Source organism: Thunnus maccoyii, chromosome 11 (genome assembly GCF_910596095.1).
Source record: "Thunnus maccoyii chromosome 11, fThuMac1.1, whole genome shotgun sequence".
NCBI lineage: Eukaryota > Metazoa > Chordata > Actinopteri > Scombriformes > Scombridae > Thunnus > Thunnus maccoyii.
In genome coordinates this window covers 20,052,939-20,070,418 of record NC_056543.1, presented here as the reverse complement: position 1 = coordinate 20,070,418, position 17,480 = coordinate 20,052,939, and the positions used below count along the sequence as shown (strand labels likewise).

General features: G+C 40.5%; 1 protein-coding gene across 1 annotated transcript in view; it reads right to left on the bottom strand.

Moving 5' to 3' along the window:
- Window positions 1-1,112: 1,112 nt before the first annotated feature.
- The window catches only part of LOC121907498 (anosmin-1), a 46,588-nt gene continuing 30,220 nt past the window's right edge, over window positions 1,113-17,480 (bottom strand). The window contains exons 9-14 of the mRNA XM_042427100.1: window positions 16,930-17,067; window positions 14,029-14,117; window positions 12,696-12,867; window positions 4,075-4,295; window positions 3,322-3,463; window positions 1,113-2,351 (exon numbers count right to left, since the gene is read on the bottom strand). Of these exons, the coding sequence (XP_042283034.1) occupies window positions 2,293-2,351; window positions 3,322-3,463; window positions 4,075-4,295; window positions 12,696-12,867; window positions 14,029-14,117; window positions 16,930-17,067 (821 nt within the window). The 3' untranslated portion in view covers window positions 1,113-2,292. The remainder of the gene's footprint in view (window positions 2,352-3,321; window positions 3,464-4,074; window positions 4,296-12,695; window positions 12,868-14,028; window positions 14,118-16,929; window positions 17,068-17,480) is intronic.

The window sequence follows — 17,480 nt, the reverse complement described above, 5'->3', positions numbered from 1 at the left end:
TTGGAAAAGTTAGGAAATGCTTGTTTGTTTGTTCTACTGCAATGTACCAATCTTCTGTCATTTGAGGCTTAAATTTGGCTTGAATAAAAGTTATTCTTGGTATGGTTTTGTCATTCTTGACTGAATTACATTGGCAGAGCTGATCTTTGGAAATGTGTCTAATTGATCCAGTTTGGATTGTCCACATGCAGTACGGGGTTACAACAGGAGCAGATACTCTCTGAATGCTCTGATGGCCTAGTTGAAGGAGGTGAATAAAGTGTTGCTCTTACATACTTGAATAACCATCAAACTTCCCTTTAAGAAACTCATGCACTGCCAACTGGAGGAGATATGGATGTTCAATAGTGCGGTGCAAGTCAATTTTTAACAACCGCTGTAGTTCCTGTGGAGGTTGAATGCACTTCTTATAAGTCACTTTGGACAGAAGCGTCTGGAAAATTAATGTAATGTAAAGGAAATGGTCACACATCATATAAACCGGGTTCATATAAACCTTTTATCTCACTGAAAAGATGTCTTTAGGCTGAACTTTTCAGGAGAATGTAATATAAGTCAACTTGTCTGGATACACTCGTTAAAATATATGAAATGTGTAAAAATACCATTGCACTACTCTGTATTCACACCTTACAGGATAATGTTTGCTAAAGAAAAGGCTGTTTTCTGACATACACAAATAACTAAATAGCTTCTTAATACTAAAATCATACACTCCACACATGGCTTAACTCTCAGTCTCACTTTTAACTTTATTTTCTTGTAAACATTTCTACTTTTCATTTTATAGGGGTGAAAGGCAGAGGAGGGATTTAACGCTTTTCAAACACACAAGTGCTGTGAGAGGCAGAGCATTATGTTGAGGGGTGCCCGACCTCAGCGATGGTAAATTCACTCGGGGCTGTTGAGCTAGATGACCTGTTTATTTGGACTTGCAGAGCGCATTTCTCAGGCTCCTGGACCGATCAGTGAATATGCTGTACACAGAGTCTGCCATGATGGGTTTTACAGCCAAAATAAGCAACAGTAACTGCCAAATAGTTCAGCACTGGGAGGAGAAACATGTCTATTTACTGCTCACAGCAGCTTCAATTAAACAAACAGCAAAGGGAACTGGTTAAGGATTATTTTATTACTTAGCAGTTTGTACAGTTTCTACCATGGAAAAATAACATGTAACATAAGACTGTATTTACAATTCCATTTTTACAAAACGTCTTTACAAGATTTTTTTGTGGGTTCAAAAATTTGAGACTAAAACACAGAAAAACATACACATTCACACACATCCAAACCAAACTTTGTAATACACACATAAATAAATATAGACATTCACTGACTGTTCCACGACAAATATTTCTACAGCCAAGAACATGTACAATTCATCATTTCCACACATGTTATAATTTCATTAATAAACATTACATATTACTCCCAATATAATTCTTTGTTAATCTGTTAATGAAATATTGCTAACATATTGAAAAGAGGTAACACAGACATCATTTCATGCCAACAGAATGCTAACGGTTGTCATGCAAAACCATTACAAGCTTTCAATTTGAAGCAAGTACTTGTAATTCATTTACAGTTCAAAAATCAAATGTACTACATGCAACATACTATGTGAAATATTCTGGGTTAGACAACAATGACTTAAGTTACATTATCCATCAGTACTGACTGTATGCCTAAGCGCCTCTTTAATGGGTAACACAAAATAAATAGATCAATTTCTACTTTTCTTCATGAATAAACAATTGTTTTACAGTTTTACGCCGTTTCCCACCATCTGTGTTCAACCATCTTCAATTAAGTTGCAAGTAATTGTTTTTCTTTATATCATGAATGAACATTAATCAATTCAACTTGTGTTGCAAGTTCTCTCTGATCGAATCAAGTTGATATTGTTAATACTATCTTGCTGCTTACAACGACTGCTGCATCACAACGACTTTTGGGGGTTCTTGAATCATACTTTTTCCTGGACTTTTCTAACTTCCTGATGAGTTGGGGAGCTGTTTACTGACAAATGCAGAATATGGGACCTTGCAGTAAAATTTCAACTGTACAGACCAACCCGTCCGGTGACATATCAGTCAGAGGGGTTAAGAAGGAATAGCTGATGTGTTGTGGAGCCTGGAGGAAGAGGACCCATATTTCACGAGCAGGGGGGTCAGTTCATGGTCTGGTGTGCTGTGTTTCTGTTTGGTTCCACACATTCCTTCTCTGACAGGCAGGAGCAGAGAACCACTGGTACATCTCCCTCTTGGGTTTGCTTCGACTTGGAGCTCAGTGTCTCTCTACTGACGGCTTCTGGTGATGAGAGTGGTGCTGCCGCAGTCTGGGCCCTAGAAAACACACATGATCAGAGATCCATCATATGCCAACTCAGAAACTCCTTGCAATAACTGACAACTTTTTCCACACAGTATAAATGTGCTTAGCAGCCAATTTTAAGTGGGACTTTTCCAGAAAAATGATTTGGCCTCAAATAAAGTAATGTGAAAGGAGCACAGCATCTCCTCTTAAAGCTGCTATGCTTTTGCTATCCAATTATTAAACCAGATTCAATAACAGATTTTTGGCCACTTGGGGAAAGCGGAAACATTTTGTAAACAACACTGACATACATCACACTTTGCTTGTTAGCAAACAGTTGCCAATTTACACGTCCAACGGACACAGAGCAAAATTGGCATTCATTTAGAGTCACGTTTGTGTCCACTTGATGACTTTCAGTCCAATATTCATTCTCATTTTACCTCTGTTTTGCTCTCTACCAATTCTTGAGCAAAAAATATAACTCTTATTGCTAAATGCTCCACTGTGTTCAACTGCTTGTCATTTGATGATGGGGAGGTAGTGTACAGTGGGTTTTTAGAGCCTTTTCACTGAAAACAGCTGCCTGCTGTGTCTGGAGAAGAGTTTGATGAGAGCGCTGAGACTGAACCAAAACAGTAAAGTTGCAGCTGGAAAACCAAAACAATGAGCTGAAAGATCCTAAAATCTTCTGCGGAGCTGAGAAATGGTCATAACTCTCCTTGGGTTCATAACCACAATTCAATTGTTAATATAAAAATAATGATTACAGCTGCTTAAAGGATGAATGGAGAATCTACAGTATACTGTTAGAACAGAGCAGTGACACTCAAAACACAAACTTCAACAGATAGTCGAAAAAGTAAAACCTCATATTGTCAGGCATGATATAGCACCAAATATGTTTCCAAAATATTTTAAAAATTTAAACTGAGCTAATTAATTTTCAGCTCATATTTCTTGAGCAGTTTGACAAAGCAACAACAGGCAGTGACTTACGGTGTTGAATGACTGGTAATATGTTCGGGGTCTGGAAGGTCTTGACAGTGGCGGGACCTTCCCCTCCAGTTGTTATTACTTGTACCTCCAGTCTGTAGTAAGTGGATGGCCGCAGGTTGGACACTACAAGCAAATTATGATCCTGCCAAGTGAGGAAAGAGAGACATGCAATGAGTGTAGCTGTCTTTGCACACACCACAGACAAAAACAAATACTTTGTTTTCATAAGGCTTGCTGTCTCTCTTCTTTGCAGCCAGCTTGATAAAGCGTGCGGTGGGTGGTTTTATTTTTAGTTGAGCTCCAGAGGCTGGGAGGTGCAGATAGGCGGAACGTGTTGTTGATGGAGCAGATTATGTCAAAGTGCGGCTTTTTCAGAGCTCTCACGGAGGATGAAAGAAGAAGACATGAAGGCAGATGAAAAGGTAGAGAAGGAGAACTTCCAGCAAGACACAGCGCTTCCTGAGATCTATTCCTATGTCTGTCTACACACCAGCGCTTATCACAAGATTCATGCAAAGAGGCCACAACAGTGTTATCCTTAAATCACCCTCACCTCTGACAGATGCTGTGAAATGAAATGCTGAAGATAGAACTTCTTTTCCTATGGCACAGGACTATATACTGACTATATGTGACAGAGCGAAATCCCCTGTGTCATATGGAAACAAACTGCCACATTTAATACAAGCCATAGCTATTACAGGAGCTAGAATAGAAAAACTACAATTCGTGTTTTAATCCAAATAGACTTACTGGAGGCAGGATCTGGGACTGGGAGATGATGCTGTTAGGCAGGCTGTTTTGCCGGCTCTCAGTGGTGATCTCAGCCCAGGTGACTTGAAAGCCTGTGATTCGCTGATGGGGAGCCACCTTGGACACACGCCACAGGAAGCTGCCGGTGATGTTTCCCTCATTGATGGAAAAGGAAGCCGTCAGGTTCTCTGGCTTAGCCAAAACTTTTGGAAGCCCGGTAGCTGTTAGGAGAAAGGTGGTGTCAGTCAGGGTTTTGATATTAAGGGAATAGTTCCACATTTTAGGAAAAAAAACACTTATTTGCTTTCTTGAGTTACATGAGAAGATTGAAATTTCAAGCCTGTATGCTAGCTATGTAGCTACAGGCAGCAGCCTGGCTCTCTCCAAAGATAACAAAATCCACCTGCCAGCACCTCTAAAGTTCACTAACTGTGTTGGAAATGTACTGACTGTGATGGATATTTACTGAGATGCTTAAGTTGTGTACTGAGAAGCTCAGTCTCTATTAGGCCATGATCGTTCATGACACTCATAACTATGTGTTTTCTGGTATACTTCATCAGGCCCAGCTGAAAGATAAGATGTGTCCAGCAAGGTTAGGGGTTGGAAGTCTGTATTAAGTGGAAAGATTTGCTGTGAACTCTAAGCATTCTGTATGTTCAATTTGAGTGTACACATTCGAGTGCTTCCTGGGCCCAGAATAAATGCTCTCTTGTAAGACAAGGGAGACTTGACCAGGGAGTGACATTTTTTATTCATCAAACTGGCGTCACGAACAGGATTTCAATATGGCTGGAGGCAAACACTGGGTGAGTAAAAAAAGCATTAAGTATTTTCATTACCTTTTTGACTCAACCTGTGCTCTGCCTGAAAAAATTGAACAAAAGAAAAATTTGATTGACAGTCAGGGATAGTGTGAATTAATGAGCGGTAAAGTAGATTGTAATGACACTGACTTTTAATATGAACTTTGGAAAAAACCTTAATTTATTCTGGAACTCTATTGAGTAGTACAGAGTTGAGTCCAAAAGCTAAGCGGAGAAAATTTTGTAGTGAGGGATCCACAATTCACCATGGCTTTTCAATTCAAAACTTAGTAACTCCAGAAGGCTGTCTCCAGTTGCATTGAATGCACTGTGTTTGTTTTATGTTGTGTTGTGAAAACTGCTGCTTTAATTTGTTACATTCACAGGATGACACCAGCAGCCTACTTGATCTCCTACATCTGTTAAAAGTTCTTCTTTCACCCATCGCTGCAGATGGGTGAAAATGTCAGACAATGGGGTCTGACATTTCTAAGATTCTGAGTCAGGAGGAATTTAAAGGTCCAAAAATACCAAAACACCTACAGCAGAGAGTTATAGAGATAGGGGAAAAAAAGAAGCTTATGAAAAATGCTCCACTTATTCCACCTGGCAGGCCAGCTGCATCGATTGCAAAACAATTTGGAGAATATTTTGCCTTGCCTTTCTGTATAGAAGAAAACAGAACCTAGATAAAGCTTATGCTCTGAAATGGAGAAAATAAGTGTTGAGTGCTAGAACTCTAAAATTCTCTCATAAACTCCTTGTAGGTTAAAACAAAAAAATAGAGTTAAGATATATGGGAATAAAAATGGATAGCCTTCATGTAATCAACTCCTGGTTCTTACTCCAGTAAATTGCCTACAACCTCATGTAGGAAATAACTATTAACTCATTGTTTTGGGTTGGCAGAGAAACATATTTACAGGCCAGACACACATTAACAGATTTGGAAAATACAGGGTCCTTCAGACCAAAGAAAAAAACAAAAAATCTCCTCCTCTAGGCTCATGTTACAAGCGACAGTATCACACACAGTGTAGAAAGTGTTATTGTCCTGTTTAACACATTGTTAAGCCTTAGTAGTGACTTCTTCTGACTAATTTCTTTGGAAAATCTCTGTGGCGGGTAATTTCATACCATTAATGCAAAGTTTGTGATGCTGTGCTGATTGTCAGATTATTCATTCTGAATATGACTGCTTGTGACTGTGAGGCTTTGCTGAAAGTCTTGGTTGTTTTCGCTTGTATTACAAGGTTGTTTTCTGCTGTGTTAAAATATTTGTTGTTGTCTTAATAGGTTGAATAGGTTCCTCAGTTGTAAAAGACATAGGCTTTTTATCTTCTCTGTGAATCTGCAGAGTAATGTGCACATGATGTGGATAAGTTCCCGCTGTAAGCAAGTTATTCCACCTGTCCCGTAATAGTGCTGTGTTTGAAGTACCATTAGCATTAACGTTTCTGGCTAATTGTTAGCAGCATTTGGTCATGAATGCTTATGATGTTAAGATAACGTTGAGTCAATTTTCATTGCAATTGTTTGTGCTGATTCTGTAAAGTATTTTGATTTGTGTGAAGTCTACTCTTTACTGTTGCTGAAGTGACCAGTGGATCTGGAAGTACATTGTATAGATGTTTTAGTTGGATCTTCCCCTTACAGTGGATATCTGTGTTGTGCTGTGTTGTTTTGCCCACTTTTCGACATGATCTTGGACCTAAGGTGAAGAGGTGGTCTGCTAACACACACACACACACACACACACACACACACACACACACACACACACACACACACTTAGTCTCAGACAACTCCACTGAGTTGTTTACATTTGTTATCGAACACCGAGCTGCTGTACTTCTACATTTTACAGACCCTCTTCAATCTTCACTTGAACAACATACACCTGCTTCAAAATAAAAATGTTGGTGTTGGCTTCTCCACACAGCAGTTAACGCCATTTTTGTTTAAACAATACCCACTGAACCAGATGTCAATTCCATTTTGGCCTCCTTTCAATCCAATTCTAAATTTTACATATTGATGGACCTGCAGTCTTCTTTGTATATTCCATTGTATCCTGATATTAAGATTCTTTTTGCTTTTACCTTTGAGGGTAAGCAGTATGATTGGTAAATATTTGAGAAAAGATTTGCACATTTGCAAGCCATATACGCCAAAGCAGTAAGGACAGACCTTGATGACCAGTGCCTCTGGGAGGTAGTACATTGCTTCAATAATACCAATGTCCCTTCCTGCTTTCCATCTGAAGAAGCCTGTGAAACAGATACTAATCTCCTCCTGGAATGATTGGCTGGGTGAGGATGCAGAACATCGCTTGTCAAGCTGGAGTTTCGTCAGCTTAAGGTTAACTATTTGGGACACATTTTGGAGAATGGCCACTGGCTTTTCTCACCTGACAGAGTGAAGCTGCTGTTAGCAATGCCTCCTCCACATGTAAGGTGGAAATGCTAGTTAAACATGACCAGCTATTGTCATCATTGGGTTACTGCAATGGACATTCCTCTGTGCTGCCACACTGGATTCTGCACCTGATGCTGTTCAATGAACTGAAAGTATGACATCTACTTTCAGAGACTTGAACACTGCTATTACATCTGCATCAGCCTTGGGATTGCCAGACTTTAAGTTGACTACTATCAATATGTGCATAAGAAGGACAGCTTCACCTTGGGTATTTGGGTCAGAGATAAGGTTGTCATTACTGCTCTGTGGCCACTCTTTTATTCTACTCTACTCTATTCCATTCTATTTTATTCTATTCTTCTGAGCTGCCTCCTGTAGTACAGGGAATGCTAGGCTGTTTGTTTGTGTAGCTGCCACGTTTATCCTAATTGAGAATTCAGCCCCACTGGGTTTCACCTGTAAAGTTTTGTTAGCGTATTTGCATGTTTTGCATTCTGAACACTTCTGCCACCCAGTACATGACAGCTGCTTATACAACTGGCTATGAAGCAATCATTTCTCTACCGTTTTGATTCATAGAACTCCACCTTTAAAGCCAGCCACATTGCTCCCTTTGATTGACTTAGACAAGGAGTTAGTTACCCACAATTGTGAAACATTGACTGATACATTTACATTACCTAGGCTTGATTAGTTGCAAATTCCCATTCCAAATTAAGATTTGATCTTTTGCGATGGCTATGTGGTCACCTCTGAACCAGGTGTTGTTAAGGCGTATGTCCTGCCACCTGGAGTTTTGCTCAGTAGGCTGAGTTTTAAGTATTGATGCTGCCTGTATTTTGACTGTAGGCCAGTCTGTAACTTTTTATATCTGATTCCTGAGATGCCTTAGAGTGGCTCATGATTTTAAGGAGGGTGGAAACTGTGTGAGTTTTTGATCTCATCTGGTAAACTAATTTAACATTCAGCTCTGATATTTGAATTTGTTTTAATAACAGTCATTCTCTTGCTGTTGCAATTGGCTATTGTGAAATGTGCTGTTTTTCACTGATTGCCTCACTTGATGATGTTGAAGGTGCATAATCCTGAGCTGACTGTTGTAAAGAGACTGTGGAAAATAAAGGTTGTTCCCAGTCGAAGTCAGGCTTGTGGCTCCACCCTGATTGTTTTCAGTTTTTCCGTCCCTGCTCCACGTGTTAGCACAAGTTGCACACGGGTCTTCAAATGGAAAGGGGGGGGGGGGGGGTGAATCATGTGATCCAATAATTCGTCCATTAATAACCATGGTGACTTAATCATTGGTAAGCAGACGCACAGTATCCTTACAACATAAGGGCAAACAGCAGTAAAAACATTATCGCTTACCGTCGTCCTTAGGACTGTTTTAAATATGTAAATAGATTTTGTGCATCCATGTATAAGATACAGATATCTTTTAGTTACTCTACATACATTCTCCAAGTAGGTATAAGTGTTTCCCAAAAGAAAATAAGTTGCTCATTTCTGAAGTCACCCAACAGCTGAGCAAAGTGTTAGGGATAATTGGAAGTTGCATTTTCCTTTTCACCCCCAGAACTCAGGACAGGTAGAAAGGATGTAGGACACAACTGAAGTATGAAGTACACCTAGGAGAACCACAAGGATAAGTTCACATGAAATGTTGATGGGAAGATCTTTCTGTGCAGTTGCAAGCCTGCCACTGACATCTCACAGAGCTACCCTATGGACAGAGAAATCCCTGACAGCGTATATATATGCTAACTAACATTCTGAGAAGGTTCCATTTACAGGTTTCTGCCAGAGCTTGGGAAAGATTCCTTTAAGGTAAAATATTTTGTGTTTGTGAAATCACTAGATAAAGTTTTTCTATCTCCTAGTTGCAGCTGCCCAAAAGAACCACTCCGATGGTGGAAGTGAAAGCAGAATGCATCCATGCCACAAGGTTCCAAAGAGATCTAAACAATGGAGATGAGGGTACAGTCGGTTAATCAGCCAGAGAGACTTCTCTGGGAAGTCCTACTTCAGCTCTTCAGCATAAGTGGCACTACTTCCCCCATTCCCCTGAGGCAACCACGTAAGACAATCACCAGAGCATAAGAGCTAATATATTCTCAGAACAGACACATTCTAATCTTCCACACACAAACCAACCAGAGTACTAGGACAAAAGCACCACCGTGGGATGAAAGAAACATCCCAACAAGAGACATTATCCCTCATCACATGATAATCAGAAGATGGAAACACATAGGAAACATAGCTCTTATGAGACATCAAATGTAGCTATGCAAATTATGGTAGGTTATGCTAATAGCAGAAATCTGTCTAACTGTTGGATATGTCATCAAATGCCATCTTCCTCCCACTCGCCTATGCTAACTCCAACTCCATTCACTAAAGCAGATTGGGAAGAGTCTAGTTTGTGCGACTTAAGCAATCAGTTTACTGAAAACGTTTTATTATCCCAAGTTAATCAGTATCATCGAACTCCAGATGTAAATATAGCTGAACTACACAAGGTAATGAGTTTCCAAACGCAATACCTAGGTTTGTTCCGACATATGTTAGTATTGATTCTGAGACAAACTAACTGCTCATCCAAAAGGTGGTCTGATTGTGAAGTGTCTAATGTAGCTGTGACACTTAAAGTAAATGCTTGGGTAGAATCTGTTCCATGGGCTGAAATATTATCTCTATCCTTGGTGTTAGTAATGTCACTTAATTACTCTATCCCTCTAAGTACAGTAAGTAAGGACAGAGATTGCTCTGTATCCTTTCCTATGTTAGATGTTCATTAGTTACAGCAAGTTCTGTTTCTATATAGATTTGGACCCAAGACCCGTGCAAGACTTATACAGTCCACTACTGCAAACCTTAGGATATAGTAACTGTTCTAGCATCACAAACCTAAATGTAACCTCTTCACCTACCGTTCCAGAGTGCGTCTATATGATATGACACTAAAGCCTATGGGTGTATTCCAGCTGGTCCAGTGCAGGGACTGCGTTATTTAGCATTCCTGGTTCTCCTAATCAGGCCTGTGTCTGGTACTGAAATTGCGCACCTGTAAGAGCCACTATGTAAGTGTCAACATTGAGATTACAGTACATTCCAACATATTGCAGGTGTCCTAATTCCATCTTTCGGCATCTTTACTAATCAAAAGGAGACCACTGCCTTGACATAAGTACTAGAAAAGCATATGAACCCTTAGAGCTATGGCTGACGAAGCGCATGAGACCAGAAAGGTAGCTTTACAGAACCATATAGCCTTAGATCTAATATTTGCCTCACAAGGAGGAGTCTGCGCCGTGGTAGGGTCAGAGTGTTGCACCTACATCTTGATGCATTGACCCATTGTCCGAATAGTGGCCGACTTAGTGCAGGATACTGAAAAAGATTTTGCAGAGCTGCATAATTTTCATTCTTCCATCATGCGCCTAGGTGTTACGGTAGTGATTGGGATAATAGTGTTGATCATGCATATCAGTCTTGATCAAGGGTCGTGTTAGGCAATTTACAAAAATTATGGTTAAGCAAACCGTAAGCCCCGAGACCTTTGAAATGCTTGACAGGCCGATGCCCATTTGTCCTTTGGCATTCTATTACCAAGACGATTCCTTGGGTGATGACTATCATATTGGTGACCTGTTCAACACTGAAGCCGCAATTAAATAAATGAATAGCAGTTTCAAGCCAAAACATCCCTACTACACTTGTAGTGGAAACTGAGAGACATGGGGTATTCTTAGTATTATTATCAGTTGACCAGTAATCAGAGATTGTAATCATTTTAATGCACGAGTCCACACCTAATTGTTGATTGATGAAACCGATTTTGTTTTTAGATCATTTTGTTCTTCATGGATTGCTAATATTGATTATGTGCCTTAAAATGCCAGTGTTAAGTGCTTTAATCAGCAGGTAGTGTTTCTTCATGCTAATATCTGAGAGCTAACATCACTGTAACCAGGAGATCTGAGCTAAATTGATCTACAGGACTGTGTTTCAAGTGTATGAATGTGAATTATTACCTGCTTAAAATACTATGACATATTGTTGATATTGATTATAGTTACTCAGTTGTTGTTGATAAATATTATTTACTTGTTTTATTGTAATTATTATTATATTTGTATTACCCACATTAATTGATTTTATTTATTTTTATGTATTTTAGGTAGATATCGAATGTCTCAAGAGATTTTTCCTCATCCAGCTTTTGAGGTTTTTCTCTTGTTTCACTAATAGAGTTGCTAGACACTGTGGTCTTTTACCCTTCTCTTGCCAATCATGAGGGGATGTTTGGCTGTTGTGTACCTATGACCGGTGTCCTCTGCCAGGAGTCTTAACCTCTTAGTGGGGATCCTTTGACTGTTGTTGGGTCGGACAAAGCTCGTAGGGCATAGGATAGATAGTTGATGTTGATCTCATGATCAAAAAAGAACTGTGTTGGAAATTTACTGACTGTGATGGAAATTTACTGAGATGCTGAAGTTGTATACGAAGAAGCTTAGTCTCTGTTAGGCCAAGGTCATTCATGACTCAGCTGAAAGATAAGATGTGTCCTTGCAAGGAATCTTCTTGTATCGGTAGGGGTTGCCAGAGTTGTCTCCAAGTGCAAGGCAGCCCTGAGACAGCAAGATTAGGGGGTTGGAAGTATGTATAAAGTGGGAAGATTCACTGTGAACTCTAAACATTCTGTATGTTCAATGCGAGTGTACACTCCTAGGTCCAGAATAAAGCCCCTCTTGTAAGACAATGGAGACCTCACCAGAGTGTTTCATTTTTCATACATTTCTAACTGACACATTATATCTCATTAGTTTAATGCTAACAAAAGAGTAAAAAGGATATGTTGCGGTTTTATGGGGTGTTATGTGCCGGACTATTTCTTGGCCGAATACAGTAACTTCCTAGAGTTCCCTGCTCACTGTAACGACAAGACTCTAGGAATCCAGCAGAGACTCCAAGAAGTTACTGTGCCCAGACAGGAGTCCAGCACATAACCCTTCCTAGAACCACAACATGTCATTTTGACACTTTTGCAAAGATTAAACAAACAAGATATAATGTATAAATTAGTGAGCTTTAGCATTTGTTAGTTTTGGACAGAGCCAGGGTAGCTCTTTCCCCTTAAGCTGAGCTAACCGGCTGCTGGCAGTAGCTTCGTTATTACCTTACATACAAGAGAGAGGTATCAATCCTCTCATCTAACTCTCGACAAGAAAGCCAATAAGTGCATTTCCAAAAATGTTGAACTATTCTTTTATCAGTGTATAGATTTTTTCCATCAACATGATTATAATATGCTATGATGTCTCGTTACTGTAACCACACTAATGCAGATTGATTTTAAAATGCTCTTTACGTGTCAAACGGCTGAATACTTACCTCCCTCCCCTGGGCAGGGGATGTGTTTGTGAGTCTTGCTCCGGATGGTAGCACAGGATGGTGTAAGGAAGGTGGTGCTCTCGTCCTTGGAGCGTCTCTTGGACTTCAGCATGTGAACTGTGACTTTGTACTTGCAGGAGAACAGCAGGCCCGGGAGGTTGATGTAGTTCTCCTGAGCCAAGAAACACATTATTCAGCCCTGATGACTTTGACATGTCACCCAGGTCAGGTCCCATGGAGCTTCAGAGATAATTAAATACACAGCGCCAGGGCAGATCACATTCCCACTCAGGCCTCAGGAATATGCCACACATCACAGGACCACTTTGAACACTCACATGGTAGGGTTTAGACCACTATTTTCCTATTCTAACTGCAATATCATTGGTTTTTATAGCTTCCAAATGTTTCATAAACACAAGAAGAACTGAAATTAAGATTAAGCAACCAAAGCAGATTCATGTGTAATTTGAAATGAGAATGGCCTGTAAATCATGCTAATGAATTCTGTGCAGCAGTCTTACACTTAAAACTCATGGCAAACTTTAATCATCTATTGATCTCAACAAAAAAAAAAAAATCACCTTTCTCATCAGGAAACAAAGACCAAAAAGAAGAAAAAGGAAAAATCCCGCTGACTGGTGAATTTAGATCTTACATTTGTAATAAAGAGGTTCTACATTAATAGGCAGTCCCTTGAGAACGGGTGTGTGTATATTCCCTCTGATATGAAACAGCTTTGATTAAAAGTGAATGAGGCGCTGTGCTCACATAAAAGCAAAAGCCTGGAATCCTTCCCAGTGATCTATAGAAAATGGATGTATATTTCCTAGCAACCAGAGTTCTGGTCCCCAAAGAATGTGTTGATTGCCAGGCCTCTGCCATCCTGTATCAGCCTGAGCCCGAACAGTTAACACCACCCCCTCCCCAGACTCTCCCAAACCCTACACAAACCCTGCTGCACCCTAAAAGAAGCCCCATGCAGAAGCATGGCTGGGGCCGTTGGAGGTGAATGATTCCCCATTCCGGGAAACATTGTTTAAGTAAATGCGTTTTATTGGCCAACACACCACATGCCTGACCACACGACTGACTCATAATATTCGAAACAACAGCCAGCGATTTGCCCAGTGCAAAATCCAACACAACAGGGCCTTGGGTTCACTCACTGGAGTTGTTTTCTTTAGAGGAGCTGTCCTCTCTAAGCATCAGACAAAAGGCTAGGCACGTGCTTTGCATAGCACAGAGCTGCTGATCAAACCACAGCTCTGTGCTATGCCCTCTTTGACCGGACCCTCAGTTGGAGGTTGTGAAACGGTTGCTGGACACTAACCTGTGTGACAGATTTCTCTGGTCCTCGTGTCTCATTGTGGCTGCAGTACTCCGGCATCCACTGGACATGGTAGCGACTCACTGCAGGATCTGAAACATGGGACAGATAAGAAGTCAGTGGCTAAAGTATTCAGATTTTTTACTTAGAAAAAGTAGCAAGTACAAGTCCTATATTCAGAATTTTAGTAAAAGTATGAGAGTATTATCTTCAAAATGTACGTTAAAGAAAGACCTTGTCAGTGTTACAATATGGGTTTATTAATTTTAATGCCAAAGTGATTAGTTGATGAATCAATCAGTGGATAACAGAAGAGAACAGAAAAGTTAGCAAAAACAATATTTGATTAATCTTTCAAGTCATTCATGAAACAAAAATTAAAGACATGTACTGGTCAAATGTGAGGATTTTCTGCTTTTCTCATTATATCATAGAAAATTGTGTATTTGGTCTATTGGACCGACAAAACAAGCTATTTGGCTCTAGGAAACTCTCGTAAGCATTTATCACTATTTTTTTTTTCCTTTTTTTACAGACTAAACACTTAAAAAAATCAACAGATCAATAAATAATAATAATTGTTCTTAGAACCAATCCTAATAATTATTACTGATGCATTGTGAAGAACCAATTTAAACGTAGTAGCAGATCTACATGCTGTTAGATGAACGTAGAACAACACAGTTTATTCACTGAGGTATCATCATAGGTTTTGGATGTGAAATATTAATCTGCAAAGTTAATATAATAAAAAATATCATACTTCTGCCCTTCTATCTCTGAAATGTAGTGGCGTAGGAGTATAAAGTAGCCGCAACTCCCCCGTTCCACCCAAAAAAGGAACATACTGTACTAAAGTACAGTGCTTGAATAAATCTACTTTGTTACATGCCACCACTGTGCCCACTGAACATGAATCATATATCAAAAGACAATCTGACAGGCTGAAATGATTAAACAATTGATATCTCACAAATTACAACACTTCCCATCTGAGATCTCATATCACTATTTCCATCATTGATGACCACGATAACTTATCTGTCTCTGAAAATTAAAAACAACTTGAAAGCACTTCCTTCCTTATCTTTGCATGATGCCTATTAAATATAATTTTCCTGTTTCCTAAACCTTTCCTTTTGTAAGCTGAGGGCTAGATTCCCAACCAAAACTTGGAAAACTTTTCTACTTCAACTTAAAAGATTTGCATTCTCATGAGTAGCCATGCTCATGCTGGGGCACACTAGCTCTCTCAGCTGCAGCACCCATCACTTCATTTCTGTATAGTAGCTTCTCATGAGCTCATCAGCAGTGTTTATCTGCCCATCACCCTCATCTTATGTTACTAAATTCATTATTCATTCGACTATGTCGCTTGAATATGTGAAATACTTCTCCGATTAATAATTAAGTTATGCCATGTTCGCCCCTCGGCAGCGGCCTGGGTTATAGAGGGGAGATAAAAGGGGTCCTTTGAAGGCTTAGACACAGATCTGGCACTTGGAGCCCTTGAGCTCTTTGGAAGCAGAAGAGAGGAATTACAGTGAACCAGGAAATCAGGGAAAAAATAAACAAGATATGCTTAGCCAGGGTCTAACGGAGAGGGGAAGTGGTATGTAAAACAAGAAATGGGACATGGAAATCAGGTAGAGAACAGAGCCTCAGTGGTGTTCGATAAATCATGACTGGAAGCGAACCTCAGAAGTGCCGCCACCGCCGGACTGCTGACTATTGTCTGGGTGCTGGGCAGACAGCGATATATTATCTGAGCTGGTGTACAGTAAGGTTCTCTTTCGTCTGCTGGAGACAACCCAGAGGCTGGGCTGGTTTGGATCACAGAGACAATGAGTGAGAGTTTAATCATGGTTCAGTTAACCTGTCCCCTTCTCTCTGTCACACAAACCAGATGTCCAGAGACTCCAACTCTCCAGGCCATCTGTATGTCTGTATGTTTACAATAGTGGAACACAGGTTGTCAGAGTCAAAGACAGGGTCATCCCTCAGACTAATGAGTGGCAGTGGCACATATACTGCAGACCAGGACCGCAAACAAGAGACAGAAAAAGAAGCTGGACCGGGATTAACTCTGCTCTGCAACACTGTGATTCCCCAGCCATGCTTGATCCCCGTCAGCATCACTCAGCTCTCTGAGTCCAGGCCAACCTTGCTAACAGCTCTGGGCCAACTCCATCCCCCCCCCCCCCCCCTCTCTCTCTCTGATTCAGCAGTTGGTGTCTCACCAGGCCTCTCCTTCAGCCAGGGTTTGCATTCTTGACTCTAAGATGTGGAGTTTGGCTTGGGCGATGACATATATTAGTAACATAACATAGACCAGTGAATGGGACTTGACAGGTTACCCTGAGAGCATTGCTTTCAAGGTTTCCATATTTCCACTCTGGTATTAACAGAAGGGTTGGGGAATGGATGCCGCTGGGACAGGCATTCCTATAGGCTTTAACCCCTTGCAGTGCTGCAACCCACGACCATTTCTCTTCCCTATGACATCAGGTCTTGTAAAACAAAATGGACCGCATCAACACTAATGCGAGGGCGAGGATCTATTAAATACAGCTGTCAATAAACCCCATCGCACGGCTCCGGCTCTGTGTGTTTATTGTTCTTTACTAAACAGTGGCTCCGGTCTACCAGTCCATGCGCAAGTTTACACCAATTTCCCCAGCACTCACATTACCAAGCACTCACAAAGACACATTGTTTCATTTATTTCATTTGCACCATCTCATACCACATTTCTTAGAAGAATCTTCCATTGTTTGGGTAACTGAGAACCGGGCATACCACATACACATATCATAGTTTACATGAGTCATAGTGATTGATGGACATAATGGGGTGCTAATTGGATTCTAACAAAGCTATAAATCAATACAGTATTGTGCATACCTCCTCGGTTCTTCCAGTAGACACGGACCTGCAGCTGGCCATCCTGGTAGAAGGGCGTGCCTACCTCTAGAGGGCCAGAAGGGCGTTTGGCCAAGGTTGAACCAAGAGGGGATATCTCCTCCTTCTTTGACTTGAGCACTAATTTCACAGGGAAGAGAAAGGAGAAATGTTTGCTGCTGTAGCTAAGACACAACGCTGGCTGTGTTGTGGCAAACTCTCCAGCATGGTAACAGAAACACACAATTATTTCTTTGTAAGATCACAGCAGTTACAACATGTCCTTTATGCATAAATGTGGTGTAACTCGATGGGTACACACTAACACTGCCAAGGTTAGAGGTTCAATTCCCTCTAGAGCCACACATGCTTAAAATATACACAATCATAGCACTGAGGCTTCGTCTGTGCTTCCTAAACATACTGGGGATCCGAATGAATGCAGATGTGCTGTCAGCGTACCTTGGCCATTCCTGCTTTTTGCATTTCTCATGATGATTGTTTGCCTGAAGACTCTCAGCAATTTAGGAAAACAAAGACAAAGAAAATTGGAT